The 18280-nt window shown below is 39.6% G+C and overlaps 3 protein-coding genes across 6 annotated transcripts in view; 1 reads left to right on the forward strand and 2 right to left on the reverse strand.

The window, feature by feature from the left end:
• Positions 1-5020, reverse strand: part of stard13b (StAR related lipid transfer domain containing 13b) — a 73774-nt gene extending 68754 nt beyond the window's left edge. The window contains exon 1 of the mRNA XM_082502548.1: positions 4949-5020. The gene's annotated coding sequence lies outside the window, so the exon portion shown is untranslated. The remainder of the gene's footprint in view (positions 1-4948) is intronic.
• Positions 4621-7930, forward strand: hdac12 (histone deacetylase 12). Of its 4 annotated transcripts, none has more exons than XR_014270789.1 (8): positions 4621-4863; positions 4965-5108; positions 5296-5455; positions 5534-5742; positions 5827-5977; positions 6178-6294; positions 6368-6520; positions 6627-7930. XR_014270789.1 is itself a non-coding variant. In XM_082502555.1 (8 exons), exons 1-8 carry the CDS (start codon positions 4759-4761, stop codon positions 6648-6650), a joined length of 1053 nt encoding a protein of 350 aa, XP_082358681.1. In that variant the 5' UTR covers positions 4621-4758; the 3' UTR covers positions 6651-7930. The 4 variants fall into 4 exon arrangements, 2 of the variants coding, with proteins under 2 accessions (XP_082358681.1, XP_082358682.1); XR_014270790.1 differs by having other exon boundaries at positions 6389-6520; XM_082502555.1 differs by having other exon boundaries at positions 6378-6520.
• A 39-nt stretch (positions 7931-7969) lies between these two features.
• On the reverse strand, positions 7970-14993 carry trmt9b (tRNA methyltransferase 9B). Its single transcript, XM_082502554.1, has 4 exons — positions 14584-14993; positions 10589-10788; positions 10321-10494; positions 7970-9977 (listed from the first exon to the last, which is right to left on the reverse strand). Exons 2-4 carry the CDS (start codon positions 10743-10745, stop codon positions 9055-9057), a joined length of 1254 nt encoding a protein of 417 aa, XP_082358680.1. The 5' UTR covers positions 10746-10788; positions 14584-14993; the 3' UTR covers positions 7970-9054.
• Positions 14994-18280: the final 3287 nt, after the last annotated feature.

An 18280-nucleotide genomic window follows, 5' to 3' on the forward strand; every position in this document is an offset into this window, starting at 1 on the left:
GAAGGTGCGCACAGAGGGGTTTGTGGGCTTGATGTTGTGATTGTTGTGTAATTGACAGGTATGTTCAAATCCAGTGTCTGATGCAAACATTGCACCACACACTCCCCTACTTGGGTTAGACAACTAGCACGTTTGCTGCTTCCTGGAACATGAAAATACATGCCAAGATGACAGGGCTATTTGGAGATGACAGGGTTATTCATTTGGTTAAAAACACATTGCGTGCAGAATAAAATTGATCATGCATTTGTGTATAATAAATGTTATTCGGGGGACGTTTTTTGTTTTGTTTTGTTTTTTTAGTTGAAAAAAAAAAAACAACAACTTTGCTTTCTAAGCAAGGAACCAATTGTAACTTATGCCACGATGAGGAAGAAAAGCTTTCTCACTTTAGTCAACCTGCTCGTATTTTGCCTGATGAGAGAAAGAGAAAAACAGATCAAAGGCCAGCAGTTGTCATCTTCTTTCTTTGTTGCTGCCGGCAATGAGATGCAGGAGCTGCAAGCCTTGAAAACAGCTGCCCTGAAGCAGACTGCAGCTCACAGCTGTGCGTCAACTCTGCTTTCTGCTTCACTTGTGAAAAATACTGCAGAACTACACAAGGGTGTTATCACACTTTAACATTTGATCTAAGTCATGGATATCATACTTCACAATGTGGTTCTCATTTTCTCTCACTCTCTCTCGCTGTATGACAGGTTTCAACCCCTCGACCCTGGTAAGCCTGAACATGATAGTGGGGATGGATGGATGGATTTTCAAAGTAATATACTGCAGTATTTGATGCATTGTTAGTGCTGTTATAGTCTTCTTGGTCTTCAGCAATCATGAACTTGCTTTAGAATTAAAATAAATCACAGTAAATATCAAGTTTGCAGTATTTTAACATGTAATTTATGTTTTATTGCATGTTACTCCACTTTACATGATTATAGTGCCAAACAAAAAAAAAAATATATATATATACCTGAAAATGAAAAAGAATTTAAAAAATCAAATGAGAAAATTCTTTATTTATCCTGATTCTAGTTGCTTAAATATGATTATTTACTGTTTTCTTAGTCCTCCTTACAGTAAACTGAATATTTGGACTGTTAGTCCTCATCCTAATGACACACAACAAATACCAAATAATGTTTATTAATTTAAGCAGCAATTACATATCAGAGAAGCTAAAAACAATTTCATGTTGTGTAAAATGAAAACATATACTTAATCCATCCATTCCTCCATCACCAGTTAACCTAACATGGATCTCCCTAGACTGAAGGAGAAAACCCACACAGGCACAGGCAGAACATGCAAACTTGATACTGAAAAGCTCCAGCTGCTCAAAATATATGCTTTTCTTTACAAATTGCAGCTTTCATCTGTGTATAGTCCACATTAATAATTGAAAGCAGTCTCTTTCCCAGTGTCTGCTAGAGTGCCTCTGCTTCCTGAGAGTGAGCGATACTTTAAATTAGGACCCGAGGCCATTATGAACTCATTAAAACTGTATAGGTGAAACTGGGTGCTTCTGACTGGGCTCCCCCCAGTACAACACACAAAAAGCTTTAAATAAAATAGAAGCACATAAAAATAAATCTTCAGGATCAAAGTGACCCTGAAAATAATAAAAAACTGAAAATCCCAGAATTCTACTCATTCTGCACCTCACAGCAAATAGAAAATTCAGCAAATAAGCTAGTAGATTTTTGACACTGTAGGGAAATTAATAGAAATCACTGGTTGCCTGGAACACTCATGCGCCACGTGTACAAGTGATTTGTCATAAAAGACTGAGCACATGGTCTTTACAATGATGAGATGAAATTTAGTAAAACACCAAAGCAAAAGAGAAAATCCACCATAATAAATTAATATAACCTTTATCGCCAGCACAATCCCTCTGTCAAGATATATCGGAGTCTTTCAGTTAAGAACAGCCACCTTCATCTCTCTCTATTCGAAATGCCTGTTAACAGGAATGAAGTCAGTGATTGATTTTACCTCTCTAATCTCCTCTCTCTATTATGAAGAGATTTCCCCTCTGCACCTGAGGCCAGCATGCTCGTCTTATTTCTTATCTACCAGTGAGTACAGTAGCCACTCTCAGGGGGCTGTGCTAACCCCAATCAGCCAGACAATTCTCTCTCTCTAACACACACACATCCACACACACACCCCCCCACACACACACATATTCATGAAGAGCCAGCAGTCTGCCAGACGGTGCCCTGAGCTGCCTGCAAGCAATGTGAGACAGACAGCCAGAGAGGTAGAACCAGACACAAAAGCAGCTCAAATCCACGACAGTACAGTGACAAGAACACTGTAGTATTCTTTTAGCTAAATTATCACATTTTACATCTATAAAAAGAAAGAAATTGCTGATATTTGTAATACTTTACTTGCCACAGAGCCCTTCTGCAACTTTTAGCTGGAACATGTGGGAGTGAAGACAATAAATCTCTCAGGCTCTGACATGATTTTGCTGTGACACCATAAATCATCCTCTCTCACTATGATTAACCACCTCAGTTCATGGTGTGCTGACATGGAGCTGACAGTGATGGGAACAAAGGAGGACAACAGGACGATTGCCTAAAGATGGTCAGGATACAGATAAACATCGGACAGGAAGTGGAAACAAAACAATTACCCCTGCCGTTATATGGAAATATAGTAGAAAGGAGGGGCAGTGTGTGGGTAGAAAACAAAAAACTTATGTTTGACCATGCCATAAAGGTTTGTATGTTAAAAAGAGGATATAACAGACTTACGTTTTTGTTTAGTTTTTTCTTCAGATGACATTCACAGTCAGCCACATAAAGAATGTGCATTCAGCCTTGTCTAAGCCAATCCATCTGTTTTCTGACCCTAACTCAGGAATCTGAGCAGCTTACTTCAGCGGATGCTGCTCACTGGATGACGACTAAACTACAACATCAGGGGAACAAGATGTGGATTTGAGCCAGATGTAGTAACATCATGGTTCCCTCAACAACAAACAAAAAACTTGTTCTCACATGGCTTTGAATGGCCTGCAATACAGACCTTTACTCATATGAACCCTTAAGCTAATAAAAGAAAATAATTTTTTTTAGAATCATTTAGTGCTTTTTCTAGTTTTAGCTTGATTGTGATAACTGAAATGAAAATTGTACTTGCCTACCTGAAGTTTGAAATTATATATATATATATATATATATATATATATATATTTTTTTTTAATAGACTACTTAATTTACAAGTACTTAATTTAATTATTTCAAACAGAAGCATGCATGTTACATTAATAACCCATATACATAGGCACACGACAGTACAAAAATCTTGTTCCACCCCCCATTCTTAATATTTTGTTTCCAAGGAGTCTGGCTTTCTTGTTTGGCTTTTAATTGGTTTTAAGCAATAGTTCCTAAGGCTTTCTGAAGGTCTTTCAAATTTTTGCTTTTTTCACTTTGCTTTTTGTTTGTTTGTTTGTTGATCACACTGATTTGAGAATTATTCAAGCATAAAAGAGGTGCCTAGCTTAAGGGATAAACCAGTGTTTGTTTTTCCTCACATAGCAGACAATTTTAGAGAACCAATTTTAAATTAAGTATTTTTTGTTATGCGCAGCCTGTCACATAAACACCAATCGTTTCCATTTCTTTACTTGAATCTATGAAAAATACCAAAGATAAAACAGTCTGACAGGAATTAAATACACACACACTAAACACTAAACATCCTGTTTAGTGTGTCCTTAAAAATGAAGAAACTGGACAAGTGGAGAGCAGAAAAAAAGTAGCAGGCCTAAAAAAAAAACTATCCCCACCAGATGAACAGTATCTGCAATTCATGTCCTTAAGAAATATGAAAAAATAAGACTTGATACAGGACATGAGAGATATTGAGAGACGCATCTGGCCCTTCAGTCGATCCATTTACTGTTTGCTGAAGCTTCATCATGAATGGTCTGAGTGGAAGGATGGCTATCAAGAAGGCATTATTAAGGAAGGGAAACAGGGGGAAATGGCTGAGGTATGCTAAATTACCCAACAAATGGACTGGACTGAAAATCAGTGATGAACCCAAATGAGAGAGGTAAAACAATGCGTGTTTACAGTCATCAGAAGTACACTTCAGCATGACAATCATTCTAAGCACAATCCTAACGCAGTGAAAGCACAGCTGGATAGAAAAACACATAACGGATCACTATCAGTGATGGAATAGCTTCTCCTCAACATTATTAAAGCAGTGTGGGGTCATGTTGATAGAGAATAAAACAAAAACCAGCCAACTAAAAAAGAAAAAAAAAGATTTGAAATGTCCTTCAATAAACCTGGAGCGCTACTTTACTTGTGAAGACTACTTATATTACCGAGAGTTCAGACAAGTCATTCTCCTGCACACATTCTCCTAGCAAATGATAAAACATTAAGAGGTGGTTCAAGATTTTTGCATAATACTGAAATAGTATATGCGTGTAAATCTGTGGATAGGATACAACTGATTAAAATAATACTCACCATCAAGTTGTACTATAGTAGAAAACAGAGCAGTAGAAAGAAACCGTGACAGCAGCACAGAAAGTTATTTGCACTCCATAACAGAAGATGGCAGCAGTAGACTGAGGAGGCGCTGTAACAGCCAAGCATCCCGTTACACAGTACACGGGACACTTTATGGACTTCCTGTCTCGTTTCATAACATCGTAACTGTGTATAATGTAGCATTCTCCCGTCTTAAGTAAGCGACTATCATTCATTGCTTCCTGTCTTAATAATGACCTGCATTAAGCGGCTGTTCTCTAAAGGACCTCGCTCCAAAGTCGCGTGGTTGATGACTGGTGAAGCTCTCACCTCCTGCAGGTGCTTCCATGCTGAACTAGTAAGAAGTTTGTATGATAATTTAAACAAAGTGAACTGAAGTATTTTCCCCCTGAACGCCGCAGTGGGTGCATTATAAAACTCACCTTTTTCATCTCGCAGGTGAGACACGAATCTAGCGCGCTTCCAGTAGTTCATCACAGCAAGTATGTGTGTGACCTCCCACCCAATCACAGGTTTCCGATGGGCAAGTTTCCCCGGGTTTTACAGTGTTTGCTCAGAGATCAGGTCATTACAGAGAAACAGGTGAGTGAGACACTTTTATGATATCTGCCTGTGATTATAATCGATTATTTGATTTTATGATTTACAGGCATCCAGTTTCTAAACATAACAAGATCAACTAATAGTGAATATCACTGCTGCTATTAAAAGTAGTATTTATTGGAAAGCACATTTTCCTGTTGATGTGCCTTTTCCTTTCTTACAGTAGGTGTGGGTCCCTGAAATTGCCTCTAAGGATTTACTGAGCTGTGTGCACACCGAGGACTACCTGGACAACTTCATAAATGGGAAAATAAGTGAGCAAGAGCAAAGGAGGACAGGCTTTCCCTGGAGTGAAGGCATAGTGAGGCGCTGTCGATATGAAACAGGTGAGAGAAATTCATGGCGTACACGTGACCTGGAAAGATTGCATTATGTTTGCTGTTAACGTTCTCTCTCATTGCCAGGTGGGACTGTTTTAGCTGCTGAAGTCGCTCTGCAGAGGGGTCTGGCTTGCAGCACAGCAGGGGGAACTCATCATGCTTTTCCCAGCTATGGTTCAGGGTTTTGTCTCCTCAATGATCTTGCAGTCGCAGCCAAATACACGATGAACAATTCTCCTAATTCTCCTTCTACTAAACGCAAAGTTCTCATTGTGGATCTAGATGTTCATCAGGTGGAGTGCACTAGTCTCTGTTGTGGATTAGGATTTGTCTTTGTTGAGAAGCTAAACCTTTTTCATGTGTCAAACATCCTACAGGGTGATGGCACCGCTTTCATCTTTAAAGAGGAGCCTTCTGTGTTTACATTCTCAGTGCACTGTGGGAAAAATTTCCCACTTCGTAAACAACAGAGCGACCTTGATATCAGTGTGGAGGATGGGCTGGAGGACAAGGATTACCTCTCCACAGGTATGTAGATACTCTCCATTTTAATAAATATCTAATCACTGAATCGCAATTCTAGCACTACTGTTTTCAATTTGTGAGAATTGTTGTTTTTGTCCTTGCTGATTTTGAAACTACTGTTTTTTTTTTTCTGTACGTTGAGATGATTTTCATTGACGATGCTTCTAAAAACTCACTAATATGTCTGATGGTGTACCCAACAGTTGAAGCCCACCTTCCCTGGCTGCTGGAAACCTTTCGCCCAGACCTGGTTTTGTATGACGCAGGGGTTGATCCTCACTGGGAAGATGAACTCGGAAGGCTTCGCCTGACAGACCAAGGTGAGCCATTCTGTTTTACACCCAGGTGTTTTTTACCTTCAAATCACTTACAGACTTTTTGAATGACTTCAAGTGTCCCTTAGGGCTCTATCAGAGAGATTTGTTTGTGCTGAAGACTGTGGTGAAAAGAGGTGTCCCTATCGCTGCTGTTATTGGTGGAGGATACTCTAGAGACATTGATAAACTGGCACTCAGACACTCTATCGTCCACAGAGCAGCAACTCAGGTAAATGAAACACAGCAGATAGAAGACTTGTTTGTCCAATTTTATGTACAGAAACAATTAGTTTTAAAACCGAGTTCTCATTATAACCTTGCTATTCATGTTTCAGGTTTGGAGGGAGTGTGGTATGTAAAACTTGGCTCCCTAATCAAGAGGATCCTCAGTGGGTAGCTGATATTTGAGAGAATGCCATGGTCATTTGGAAAGTTTCAAAAATGTATTAGAAACTGACCAGTACTTCAGTTACTTTGGCATATTTATTTAATTTACACAGTTGAGATTAACTGTAGTAGTGATACATCTTATGCGGTCACATATTAGAACTTATTTCACTCATTTTTGGTTCGTTGCAATGATGGTCTTGTAACTACAATTATATTGTTATAGGGACATCACAGCCACCATAACAACATATTTTTACATTCATCTGGAAAAAGAAGGTTTTTATGGAACTCAGTACAGTCCTGTGGAAAAACTGTTTATATAGGAATCAAGAGGTGCTGCTTATCAAATGCTCTTGATTAATTGGTCAAAAACACAAAAGCAGAGTTTCTGGTAGTTTTCTGGAATGGAGCTTTCAGCTCCCTGTTAATGCCACAATCTTACCAGGAGTGGAAATTCCACAAAATTCACTCAAAGGTCAGACAATACAACTCTTAGGGAGGATTTTCTTTTTTTTTTTTTGGGGGGGGGGCATAAAAAACTAAGAGCTAAAAACTTTACAAGCCTCAGGTAGTATCGGAAATGTTAACATTCCAATGCAATTAGAAAAAAAACTGCATTTAAATAAGCTTCTGCAACAATGTTTCTGATGAGACTAAAGCAGAGATGCTTGTCCATAATGGATAGCGCCATTTTGGGTACAAAACACTACATGTCAATGCAAAGACCACATATCAGCTCACAAGCACGGTGGTGGAGGGATAATGATTCGGGTTTGTTTTGTATCCACAGGATTTGGGCACCTTGCGGTCATTGAATCAACCTCGACCTACAATAAAATGTTTGAAAAAGAAAAGAGTCAAGGTGTTGTAGTGACCCGATTTAAATGCTAGTGTGGTGTGGCTTTTAAGAGCTGTGCATAAATGAATGCCAATAAACATTAATGAACTGAAGCAATATTAAAAAGAAGAGGATTTCACTACAATGTGAGAGACCAATACAGTCCTACAGTAAAATAATTAAGTTATTGCATAGACTGCAGAGTCCAATGGAAATCTTCTTCACGTGACTACATGTTAAAGAATTATTTAAAAATCCTCACAAATCAAATATTAAGGCTTTCATTTGTAGGCTGGTGATGATTCTAGTATAGTATGTGCAAGTTGGCTATAAAGACTTTTAGCTTACCATTTACCAAATTGTACCTGTGTGACAATTAAATATTCTAGAAATAAACTGTACATGAACAAATCTTTGTTGTTAATGGGAGTAGAAGCAACACAACACCCGTGAACAAAAACAAATTTAATAAAAAAACCAAAACAAAGTATTTACATCAGCTCACACAAGACATTTGCCACTTTTAAGACAAACCTAGTTGGTCCACAAAAACTATACAGCTAAAGAAATGCACCACAATGGATATAAACAGTTTTTCAAGTCTCACCTATTATGTCATTCACTGACATCAAGCAGCGATATACTTGTGATAGAGTGCAATGTTTATTCACAGTACATGAGGCAGTTTTCTGATTTGCTGAGACATACCAAATTGTTACAAGACACAATGCCACTATTGCAAATATCTACATCAAGGGCGCGCACACACACTGGCGACATGTCGTCTGGAACACTTGTAGAGTAAAACAACAAGAAAATGGCACTAATGTTTCGGAAGAGATTCTGCACAATTTTAAACTTGTATGAGAGTGCAATGGAAAAGTACGCACGAGCAGTTTCACAGGAAGCGTTACCAAGAAGTCCGCAGCTGATACTAGCTGCAAATTTGGCTCCTTTTAATGAGAGATAAGCAGCATGCAATTTTGCAGACACAAAGAAAGAAAGAATTCTCTACTGAAATCAATATATTAAAATATAACAGCAGAGGGAAGAGTATGCTGTAGCTTTGTACATTTCTCTTCTGCTCATATTTAAAGCACAAGAGAAGAAATGTTCTTTTAAAATACAAATCAATAGCTGTGATGCAGCCCACTAGGGTTAAATAACAAAACACCGACTCTAAAAGACACACTGTAGATTTATTGAAAAAGAATAAATAGTTAAAAATAATCTGGTACAACATACAGTAACGGCCACGGTTGAACACTTCCATAAAATATCTATTTGCTGCTTTCCAAAAGCTCTGACATATAGCTGGTTCCAGGATAAAATAAATACATGGATAAAAATCTCATTTTTAAATAGTTCATGAGAGAATTACAGCACTGGAGAATGTTAGTGTTACCTAGACCTTCAACAATGGCTACATTTGCACATTTAAATGAAAAGAATGTCATTATTCTCACATGTGGAATTCAGTGCTAAAACTTGAGGCAGAGGCGATGCAAAGTGAACTCAACTATGACAAGTTCCGGTCATATTTTCCATACCTGAACTTTCTCTGCCACCACACACCAATTGGCGTGATCAAAGTAGGTGTGTTTAACATGAAGTTCTTCGACATGATTCGCTATCAGCTCTGCCAGCTCGCCCTCCCTGAAGACGTGGTAGTACCTCAGGCAGGAGCCTTCCACCTGCCCTTCACTCCCCTGAGGACTCTGTGTGCTTTCCTGCAGCTCTTCTCCCAGCAGCCCTCCATCTCTTTCATCTCCAGACTGCTTTAGGTCCTCCCCCTGCAAGGAGACTAGATCTGGTAGAGCCAGAGAGCCACACTCCTGGACTAAAGACACTGCGCTGCTGTTGTTAGTGGTGCCATTGCCTCCAGAATTATTCGGTCCCTTGTGCTGCTCTGTGACAAAGACATCCTCTTCTGATCCGACCACAGATGGCGGAGAAAAGAAACTTGAGACTTGCTTGATAAGCCCTCGTCCTCTCCCGCTCAGGTTGAACTTGTTCCCCTCATTTTCACCTGTGGGGGAAGATAAAGTGCTCATGTCTCTGGAGGATGAACGGGAGATCCCCAAGCTTCCGAAGTCGAACACAGAATCAAGAGACCTGGAGAAGAACCACAGTTTGTGTGTCCTCTGCTGTGGTGTAGTGCGACCAAGATCTTCTTCGTCTGCCACAGAGGATGTGCTTCTAACCTTCCTGTGCTTTTCAGTGTTGTCTATGGCTTCGCTCACGCTCTGTGCTGTGGTTCTCCTCCTCGGTTTGTTGAGGCCGGGAAGGAATTGAGGATTGGGGTTCCAAGGAACAAAGATGTCCTGTTTCTCAAATTTACGACGTTTCTGCTCCATGGCCCACACGTAGATCATAATGCGTCCGCCCACTCGCAGAGTGCGAGCCATCTCCTTTATTGCTCGAATACGACGCTCTTTGGTGGACAGATGATGAATGACTGTGACAAAAATATGAATTTGTCAGCTTTAAGCATGGATTTTATGAGGTATCATGTACACTGTGTGTATAATGGAAGATAAATGAATAGTGCAGCTGTTTGGTTTGGACCTAATTACACTCTTTTTTTTGGTAGGACACAATAATTATTTTTCACACTGTTGGCTTGGCAACGCAAGTTTGTGGTAATATGATGTTTATCATTATATGAGTTAACTTAATTTGAGGTAGATGTCGGCGTTTGAGCTCATGCATATGAAGGGAGTGATTTGTTACTAAGTGAAATATTTTAAAAAAAGCCTCTTATCTCATCTATAATAACTGCTTATAGTTCTGACCATTACCTGCAATAGAAAGCATAGCATCAAAGCAGCTGTCTCTGTAAGGCAAATGCAGCCCATCACACATCTGGACCTCATGTCCTTGGCTCCAGGCAAAATCCACCAGGGGGCGACAAACGTCACACCCCAGCTTGAACACGTCCTTGTTGATGTGGAGATACTTACCATTACCACAACCTGGAAAGACAAGACAGTCAGCTACAACATAACACAAGAAATGTAAGCCAGCTGTAATTGGACTTTCAGGATCACATTACTGCTGGAGACCCACCAATGTCAGCAACGATGCTCCCAGGCTGCAGTTCCAGGAGGAACTGCCGTACCTTCGGCCAGGCTTTATAGCGGCTGTCGTTGAAATATGGAGCAATCTTGTCGTAGACATTGTGTACATGATCTCTTTCAAGCTGGCTGGCAGCCTCCTCCATCATGTTCGCCCAGGCGGCCTCATGCAGTGGCCTCAGAGCATCATGACTGCAGGGAGAAGAGTCTTTTTGGTTATTTCCATTAAACTGTGAATTTCACCATGAAAAAAAAAATATTGTGATAGTGTGGACTTGTTAAATAGAAATGGCACAGTGGAGACCCTCTCTGCATGCTTGTTAAAGTCCCACAAGGTCAGCTCAAAACCATAATCAGCGGACACACAAACATCTGTCAGGTGGTAATTTAATATCAGACCCTCTGCTTTGTACTTCAAGTACCAGCTGAATCAGTGCACTCTCTCACATCCATCCAGCAGTGCACAGTGAGGTTCTGCTCTATGAATACAAGTCAGGTATAATTTGTCACTTTGAGTATGTAACTGCGGAAAAACACAGACTACAGGATATAAATTAACTAACCAAGTCACCGCAAATAGGCACACCTCATCTCACCAAGCTCTTAGCAGGTTCATGTCCACAGCAGCTGTGAGAAATTGGTTTTACAGTAACGGGGAAGCAAAAGGTCAACACATAAATCACTTTTGTGTCAGTAACAGGATGCAAAACAAACATGAATCATGTTTGAGTGAGTGATTTTCATCGATTCCGTCACACTCTGTAAGTAAGCATTATGCTGCTGTTGGGGTTTATATATCGCAGCATTTCTTTCACTGTCACATGCAGTGGAAGGTCTGGACGTTTACCTAATTTGACCTTCATTAATCCTGAGAAAGACTTTAAATTTCCATGGAAATAAAGCACAGCAGTACTGAATATCAATATGTTATAGCTTAGCCAGGCCAAATACTGATTGTTTGTTGGTTTACTACACTTTGCTCATAAAAGTTAATTGATTAAAAGAGACTATTTTTAAAGTTATCACTTAAGATGATGCCCTGAGTACAATATTGTGCATGAAAAGGAACGTACCCACAATTGTGCATCAATCTAGCTCATTCTTTTACTACGTTGTAGTATCTTGGACAATATTTATATAAGTTCAGGCCATCTAATGTTTGGATAATGACTCTGACTTTGAGACACTTTGAGTTTTTATCTATAAACACAGTACGGCAAACCCCAAATCTACAGCTCACAGCAACCACCTTGACAACAACAGGACATTGTTGCCCACATTTCTATAGTTTTCTTTTCAAGCATATTTGTATGTAATGCCGACATTATGTAAACTTCAGGGACACGCTGTAGAGTTTCAAACTCGACAGAAAATTTCAGGGGTTGTATAATTGTGACGTTTGTGTTATTCACAGCTCCCACTGCAGTCATCCCAGTTTATCAGGATGCAGCCCACAGCTCCTGCAGTGCTGCTGCTGTGGCTCCCTGAAGCACTAACCCCACTGGCCACTTTACTAGGCACACCCATAAAAAACTAATGAAATCCAAAACAATGACTCTGGCATGAATTCAACTCTTTTGGATCTTTTTGTTTCACCTTTTGTTTTCATTATCTTTAACATTCATGATCCACTGTGTTACATAGTGCTGTAATAGCTGTGAAGGATTGTGCACTCCATTAAGGTACAGAAGGGGAGAAAAATATGCCACAAAAAGAAATGGACAAGAATATCTGGCTATTCAGAGTTCTTATTTGATCTTTCTGATTATTGTGTCGTGGTTTAATTAATTTCATGCAAAGCAAACCCACACAAAACAGTTTCGATCACATGTTAACTTCAAGGAATTTTTAGAAGTACATGTGTACAAACTGCATGTTTGTAATGCTGAATAAATTAATTAAACTGTAATAATTATAAGCTTTCAAACCCCCCTGTCCTTAAAAATCTTATCCTGGATAAATTTAGCCCATGATTTGTTGCATACTTATACTGTTAACATACAGCTGACCTCAACGCAGAACACTAACTCTACTATTCTCCACAAATACAGCTTCCCATTTAAATTCCTAAATTGATTCATTAAGTCTTGGATCAACAGTGGAAATACACTTTCAAAGGCAAAAACAAATAAATGGCTGATTCCTGACGAGGCCAGCAGAAAAGAAGATGTCTCTGTTTTTATCTGCATTCAACATCTTTTATACCCACACTACTATTAACCAACAAGTGATTGTTAAATCAGTGCTGAACACTGCCTTTTTTGCTTGCAAATTATCTGCTTTGAAATCACTGACTGTGTGTGCCATAAGACTCTTCTCATTTTACCCCTGTACTGAGCAATGTGACAAAGACTTTCCGCTCTGTGTGACACGGAGATGGGAGATAAGAGTTGTTTTCAATCGGCTGCGATAGATGAGAGCTGGTGGTGCTATGTATCCCAGCAGAAATTCACTGCTAACATATGTCGTAAAATCAATGTGCACAGCAAATATGGGTTTACTTTTGAGGTTTATCTGTAACTGCATTGTACAATACAAAATTTCAACCCACTTAATCTTCTATCACTTCAGGTTGGACAGTAAACAGAAGGATGTACAGACTGTCAGCAAAGAAATCAACATTAATAGATGTAGTTCAGACCATTGCAACCTACTGAACCATGCAGTGCCATAGGATGATTTGTTAAGGTTAGAAGGGAGGAAAGCCACCAGACATTTGGGCTCCATTTCTTTCAAAAGGCATTAGGTATGTCCTTGAATGTAATACAGACTATTGCCCATTCAGTGCGCACACAATGAAAATTACTGGAAACATTTACCACAGGATATTAGTAACAAAGCCCGACTTGCACTACATGAAACACAAATATCTCTTTTTATGACCTGACAATCAGAGCCTTCTCTGTGCATTAACAAGCTTATCTTCACTCCACTGTTTGTAAATATAGTGTACGCCGCATCCTTTGCTCAGACCTATTTCTGGACCACCATCATCTGCATCATCTCAGCCAAGTGGAAGTAAAACATCCCTTATGTAACGCTGTAATCTGGCCTCATTCTGTGTTGTCTGTGCTCAATTCCACTCGAGTTTCCCCCTCTGCTCACTAAACTGTGGCAGTCCTCAGCTGACATTATGTAACCAGCAGCTGGGCAGGCTCAGAGCTTTACCTCTGAATGACAATGGGAACTAAAATTAAATCAGATGACAACGTCTGGTGCACAGATCTGTCCTAGGTGCAGGGCATTCAGGGGATAAAGGTAAAAATCAGCCATTATTTTAGTCATTTTCTGTACACAGATTCTGTAAGTAATCAATAACTTAGATATTAACTTAGATATTTTCATCATACATGATCCACTGCGTACAACATTTGCCACTGAGTACACTATTCTGCGAATATGTGACTTTAAATATGCGTTCCTAGGCCGTGTTAACAAGCTCAGACCTCCACTGTGCTTTTATGTGATGTAGTGGTGTTAGGACTGTATGAACAGACAGGGCTGCGACGGCTGAGCACGGGGAGCCCAAGGAGAGCAGGTTTAACCGTGAAGCGTGCCAGCGTGAACATGTGGGCAGAGATCTTGAGGTTTATTCTACCAGACCTCCTCATTAGTAAAATGAGCAGTAAATAACAAGTTAATATATTCAAAGGCAGACAGATGAAATCTCTGGACAGTAACCTGCAATTCAATTAATCGCCCAAGATTTAAATGAGCCCCGTATTGAACTATATTACTAGATATTATATTATTATATTATATTTAATAATGGGTGGGGTACCGGGCTTGTTCTGTATCGGGGAGCTGCAACTTTTAGTCCAAATCAAAGTTTCTTTTGATATATGTGCAACTGATGTATACCAGCCTAAAGTTTAAATACTGAATTGCATTAATAACAAAAATGTAACCAACTTATTTGCAATTCATAAACAGCTTTCTCGTAATCCGTGTCAATAACTGCACAGCCTCCCTGCCGAAATCACTTACCGTATAAACTGCCGTTGTATTATCCGCCTCTAGCCTCGGGTCGGTGGAGGTAAACTTCCCTCTCCGCACATGCGATAGATCTATATGATCCACCTGTAATGTGGATCAGAGGAAGGTGCTCTTTAAGGTGGTCCCGAGCTCATCAACAACCACATTGTGCTGGCGGTTTAAAAAAAGCAAGATAAAAACGTGCGGCGTGTGACCGCCAGAAGTCTACTGGCCGAAGGACGGCATCAAATCCAGGACTGGGAGCTCCACACCTGTCAAGCCAATGAAAAGATAGGGCAAAACTTCCGGTCACGTGTTTCAAAATTAAAGCAACCCAAAGTAGGACACAAACTAAGAAACTGCAATGACCGAAAATCAAAGAAAAAAGTAACAATGATTTGGTGAAAATGAGAAATCCCATATGTTAATCTCATAAACGAAATGTAAATTAACCCACCACCCCCCAACAATACACAACTAAAACGAATTAAAACCAATATATGGAGTAGAAATGATTTAAAAATACAATTAGGACCAACAATAATCCAGTAAAACTAGCAAAAGCTACACATTCAATTCTGTAAAACAGTTAGAAATTAGGTAAAGGGGTTTTTAAAAAAAAGATACCTGGACTACTGAAAGATAGTTAAACTGATAATGTTGCAGTTTAACTAGCATGATTTTGGTAAGCAGTTCCAGTTTAAAGGCTATTGAAGTTGATGGAGCTAAAATTGCATCTAGAAAAATATAATGATACAAACCACATAATATCTGAGGGTTTGTGACAGTAGTCGTGCCTCAGTAAAAAAACAAACAAAAAAACTTTGGTGATGAATTAATAAAGCTGCAAAAGTGATCACAGTATCTTCTTCTTTCAGCTTGTCCCTCTAGGGGTCGCCACAACAGATCACCTGCCTCCATCTCACCCTATCACTAGTATTTTCGTCTGTCGCACAAACGCTCTGCTGGTCCTCCTTCACTATACATGAATCTGCCCTGACGTCTTCCTCTTTTCCTTCTGCCTGGCAGCTTCATTTTCAGCATCCTTTGTCCAGTACACCCACTCTCGTGACACCCTCGTGTCAGATGCCCAAACCAATTAGTCAGTATCTATACAACAGAAACAATGCCACATGGCTACACCAACTCTTGAATAATTAATTATGGGAACAATAATTCATCTGCTCAAACATTCCCATCTCCCAGCTGTTTGATGGAAATTAAGCTTGATTTTGTACCTCTGTATTATAGATGATGCAATGCTCCTTCATTTGACTTTGATAGACTAATACCAACTTTTAGAAATAATTTTAGGCAGAACTAAAACCATCAAAATTGTACTTGTGTAATGATATGTATATAAAAGATCCTACTCCTTGTCCAGTCATTGGATGTTCATGTATTTTCACTATTCAGCCCACTACTGATTTCTATAACAAAAGACACACCCTTGCGCCTTTATTTTGAAAATCACGCCATGCAGCATCCGCTCTTCTTGTATATAACTTGACACAACTGATGGGTTTTCAGCGTGTAAAAAGATGACACCCTGTGCGGTTGCAGAGCATGGCTGTCATTGGCTATGAGCCTCACGTGACAACCACAATAAACTACGTGACAGGTAGAACATGAGGTCCTTCATTTTATGCTTCACCCGTTTCCCATTTCCCTTAATGGCTTTTAACTTTTACAAAGTCCCCGACTTCATCCCAAGGCTGCAATAAAAACTGACAACCCCCCCCCCCCCAAATTCATTCAATTAAAGTAGAAACTGACAGTAATCCATAAGATGTTTTTTACAGTTTCACCTACATGTTGGTATTAATTGCTAATTAATTACTATTACAGGCTCCTCAATGAGATATGATCACCCCATTTTTTATTGCTTTGTAAATAGCACTTACTCTCATTAGCACCAAGTACAAAGGGTGAGCTACAGGATCCTGTTCATCCTGATCTTCCACTTGCAATGATATGGTACTAAGGTTATAATAACACAAGAACTGCATATATTAAAAACTAAATAAAAAAAATTAAACAGCTTTTAGTTCCACACCATTAAGCCACTTAATGTGTTTTCTACTCTGGTAATAATTAGTGCACATTAGCCTGTCACATCCACTTTTCCTTGTCCTCTGCTTCCCATGTCAGCTGTGAATTCATCTGCCATTTTTGTTCCTGAGATGCTTAAGAGCAGAAACGTATTTATGGTTCATCACTGCCATTTAGGGAGCACAGAGCACTCATCACAGCTGCCTACATCATCATCATTCAAAGCACACTTTTGCTCCATTCTGCTGCAGGCTTTCTCACATTAAAATGACGCGCACCTCCGCACCCGAGAAGTACACAGTACAAACACATTTAAACTGGCGGCTAATGAAAATAAGTAGAAACGCAGATGTCCCCTCAGCAGAGGTTTAGCAGCTGTTAAACAACAGTAATTACTTTTAGTCTCTTCAAACACTCTGTTAAATCATGAATTCAGTTAGGAGACAGACGGCATCCTTCATAATGGTTATATATCAAGGACACTTATGAGTCCTCAGCACGCAGATTTCTATTTTTCTGCAGCAGAAAATATTTCCCAGGGACAGACATTATCTCATAGTATTTGCCTTTCATTGATTTAAGCCGGCACCTTTTAGTCCAAGCCTGCTCCCTACAGACTGTATCACCAAAACACTTGCTGCTGTATTTATTAACTGGTTGTTGTTAACTAAAGACTGTGACTTTGTGGTGCCAGGAGGAAGTGTGGGTGTGGTAACTCCTGCTCAAATTATGAGTTTTCCTGTTTCCTGACTTCCTGTAATTGAGTGGCAAATTGTGTTACAGTGATCTTCTGTACATTCTAAGGTAGTTTTTAAATACTGCTGGCCAGTGCTGTTGCATGAAAAATATCAGCAGTGGTCTGTAACTCCATTGGATAAGGGTTTGTTGGAGTTGCTAAATCCAGCCACCAATACAGTCATAATAACTTCTTATCCCTGCTATTTATAGAACGATCATTTCTAAGTGTGCCTGGAGAAGGTCAGTGACTGAAAGGCTGCCCCTACAGAACGAACAATGCACTGCAAAGTCTTCAGTGCTTTTTTCCGCCCCATTATAATGGACCATGAAATAGAAATGTCAATAGAAATCATAAAAACGCCATGTAGTTCCCTGCCTCTGCAATGTGGTCCTCTTTAGACAGCTGCTGAAACAATCCTCCTTCAAAACAAGATTTTATGACATCAGAATAATCGTGTTTTTCTTTGGAAATGGACTGTTTCCTATAACCCTCTCCATATCAGCATTCAGACACGAGCTTCATCGAGGTCCTACTTGTTAAACAGCTCCAGGATTACAAAGGTCAAAGCTTTTACATTAAAGATAAGGGAGTCGACAGCTGTGCTGCTCAGCACTGATGTTTGTGATTTAAAAGTTCAAAGGTCTTATTCTGTTACAGTGACAGCCACAAGACCAGCTTTTTTCCTTCTTGGCTGTCTTTGCCTCTCTTCTAGGTAACAGGTGGGTGAAGCTGACCTAGTTAGGGTTGCACTATAAAGCAGGGCTGTCGAAACCTCTCAGGGGCTCTTCTCTGCTGCTCTCCCCCATGCTGGCTTACTGACAGACAGAGCATCTCAGGTTTTCCTTTTTATTTTTGCATGCATACAGTCACTCATTCATTTACAGTTCACCGAGACGTTGCGTACATATTAATTAGCTG

The sequence above is a fragment of the Aulonocara stuartgranti genome, assembly GCF_965226115.1.
Source record: "Aulonocara stuartgranti genome assembly, chromosome: 14".
In the NCBI taxonomy this organism is placed as follows: domain Eukaryota; kingdom Metazoa; phylum Chordata; class Actinopteri; order Cichliformes; family Cichlidae; genus Aulonocara; species Aulonocara stuartgranti.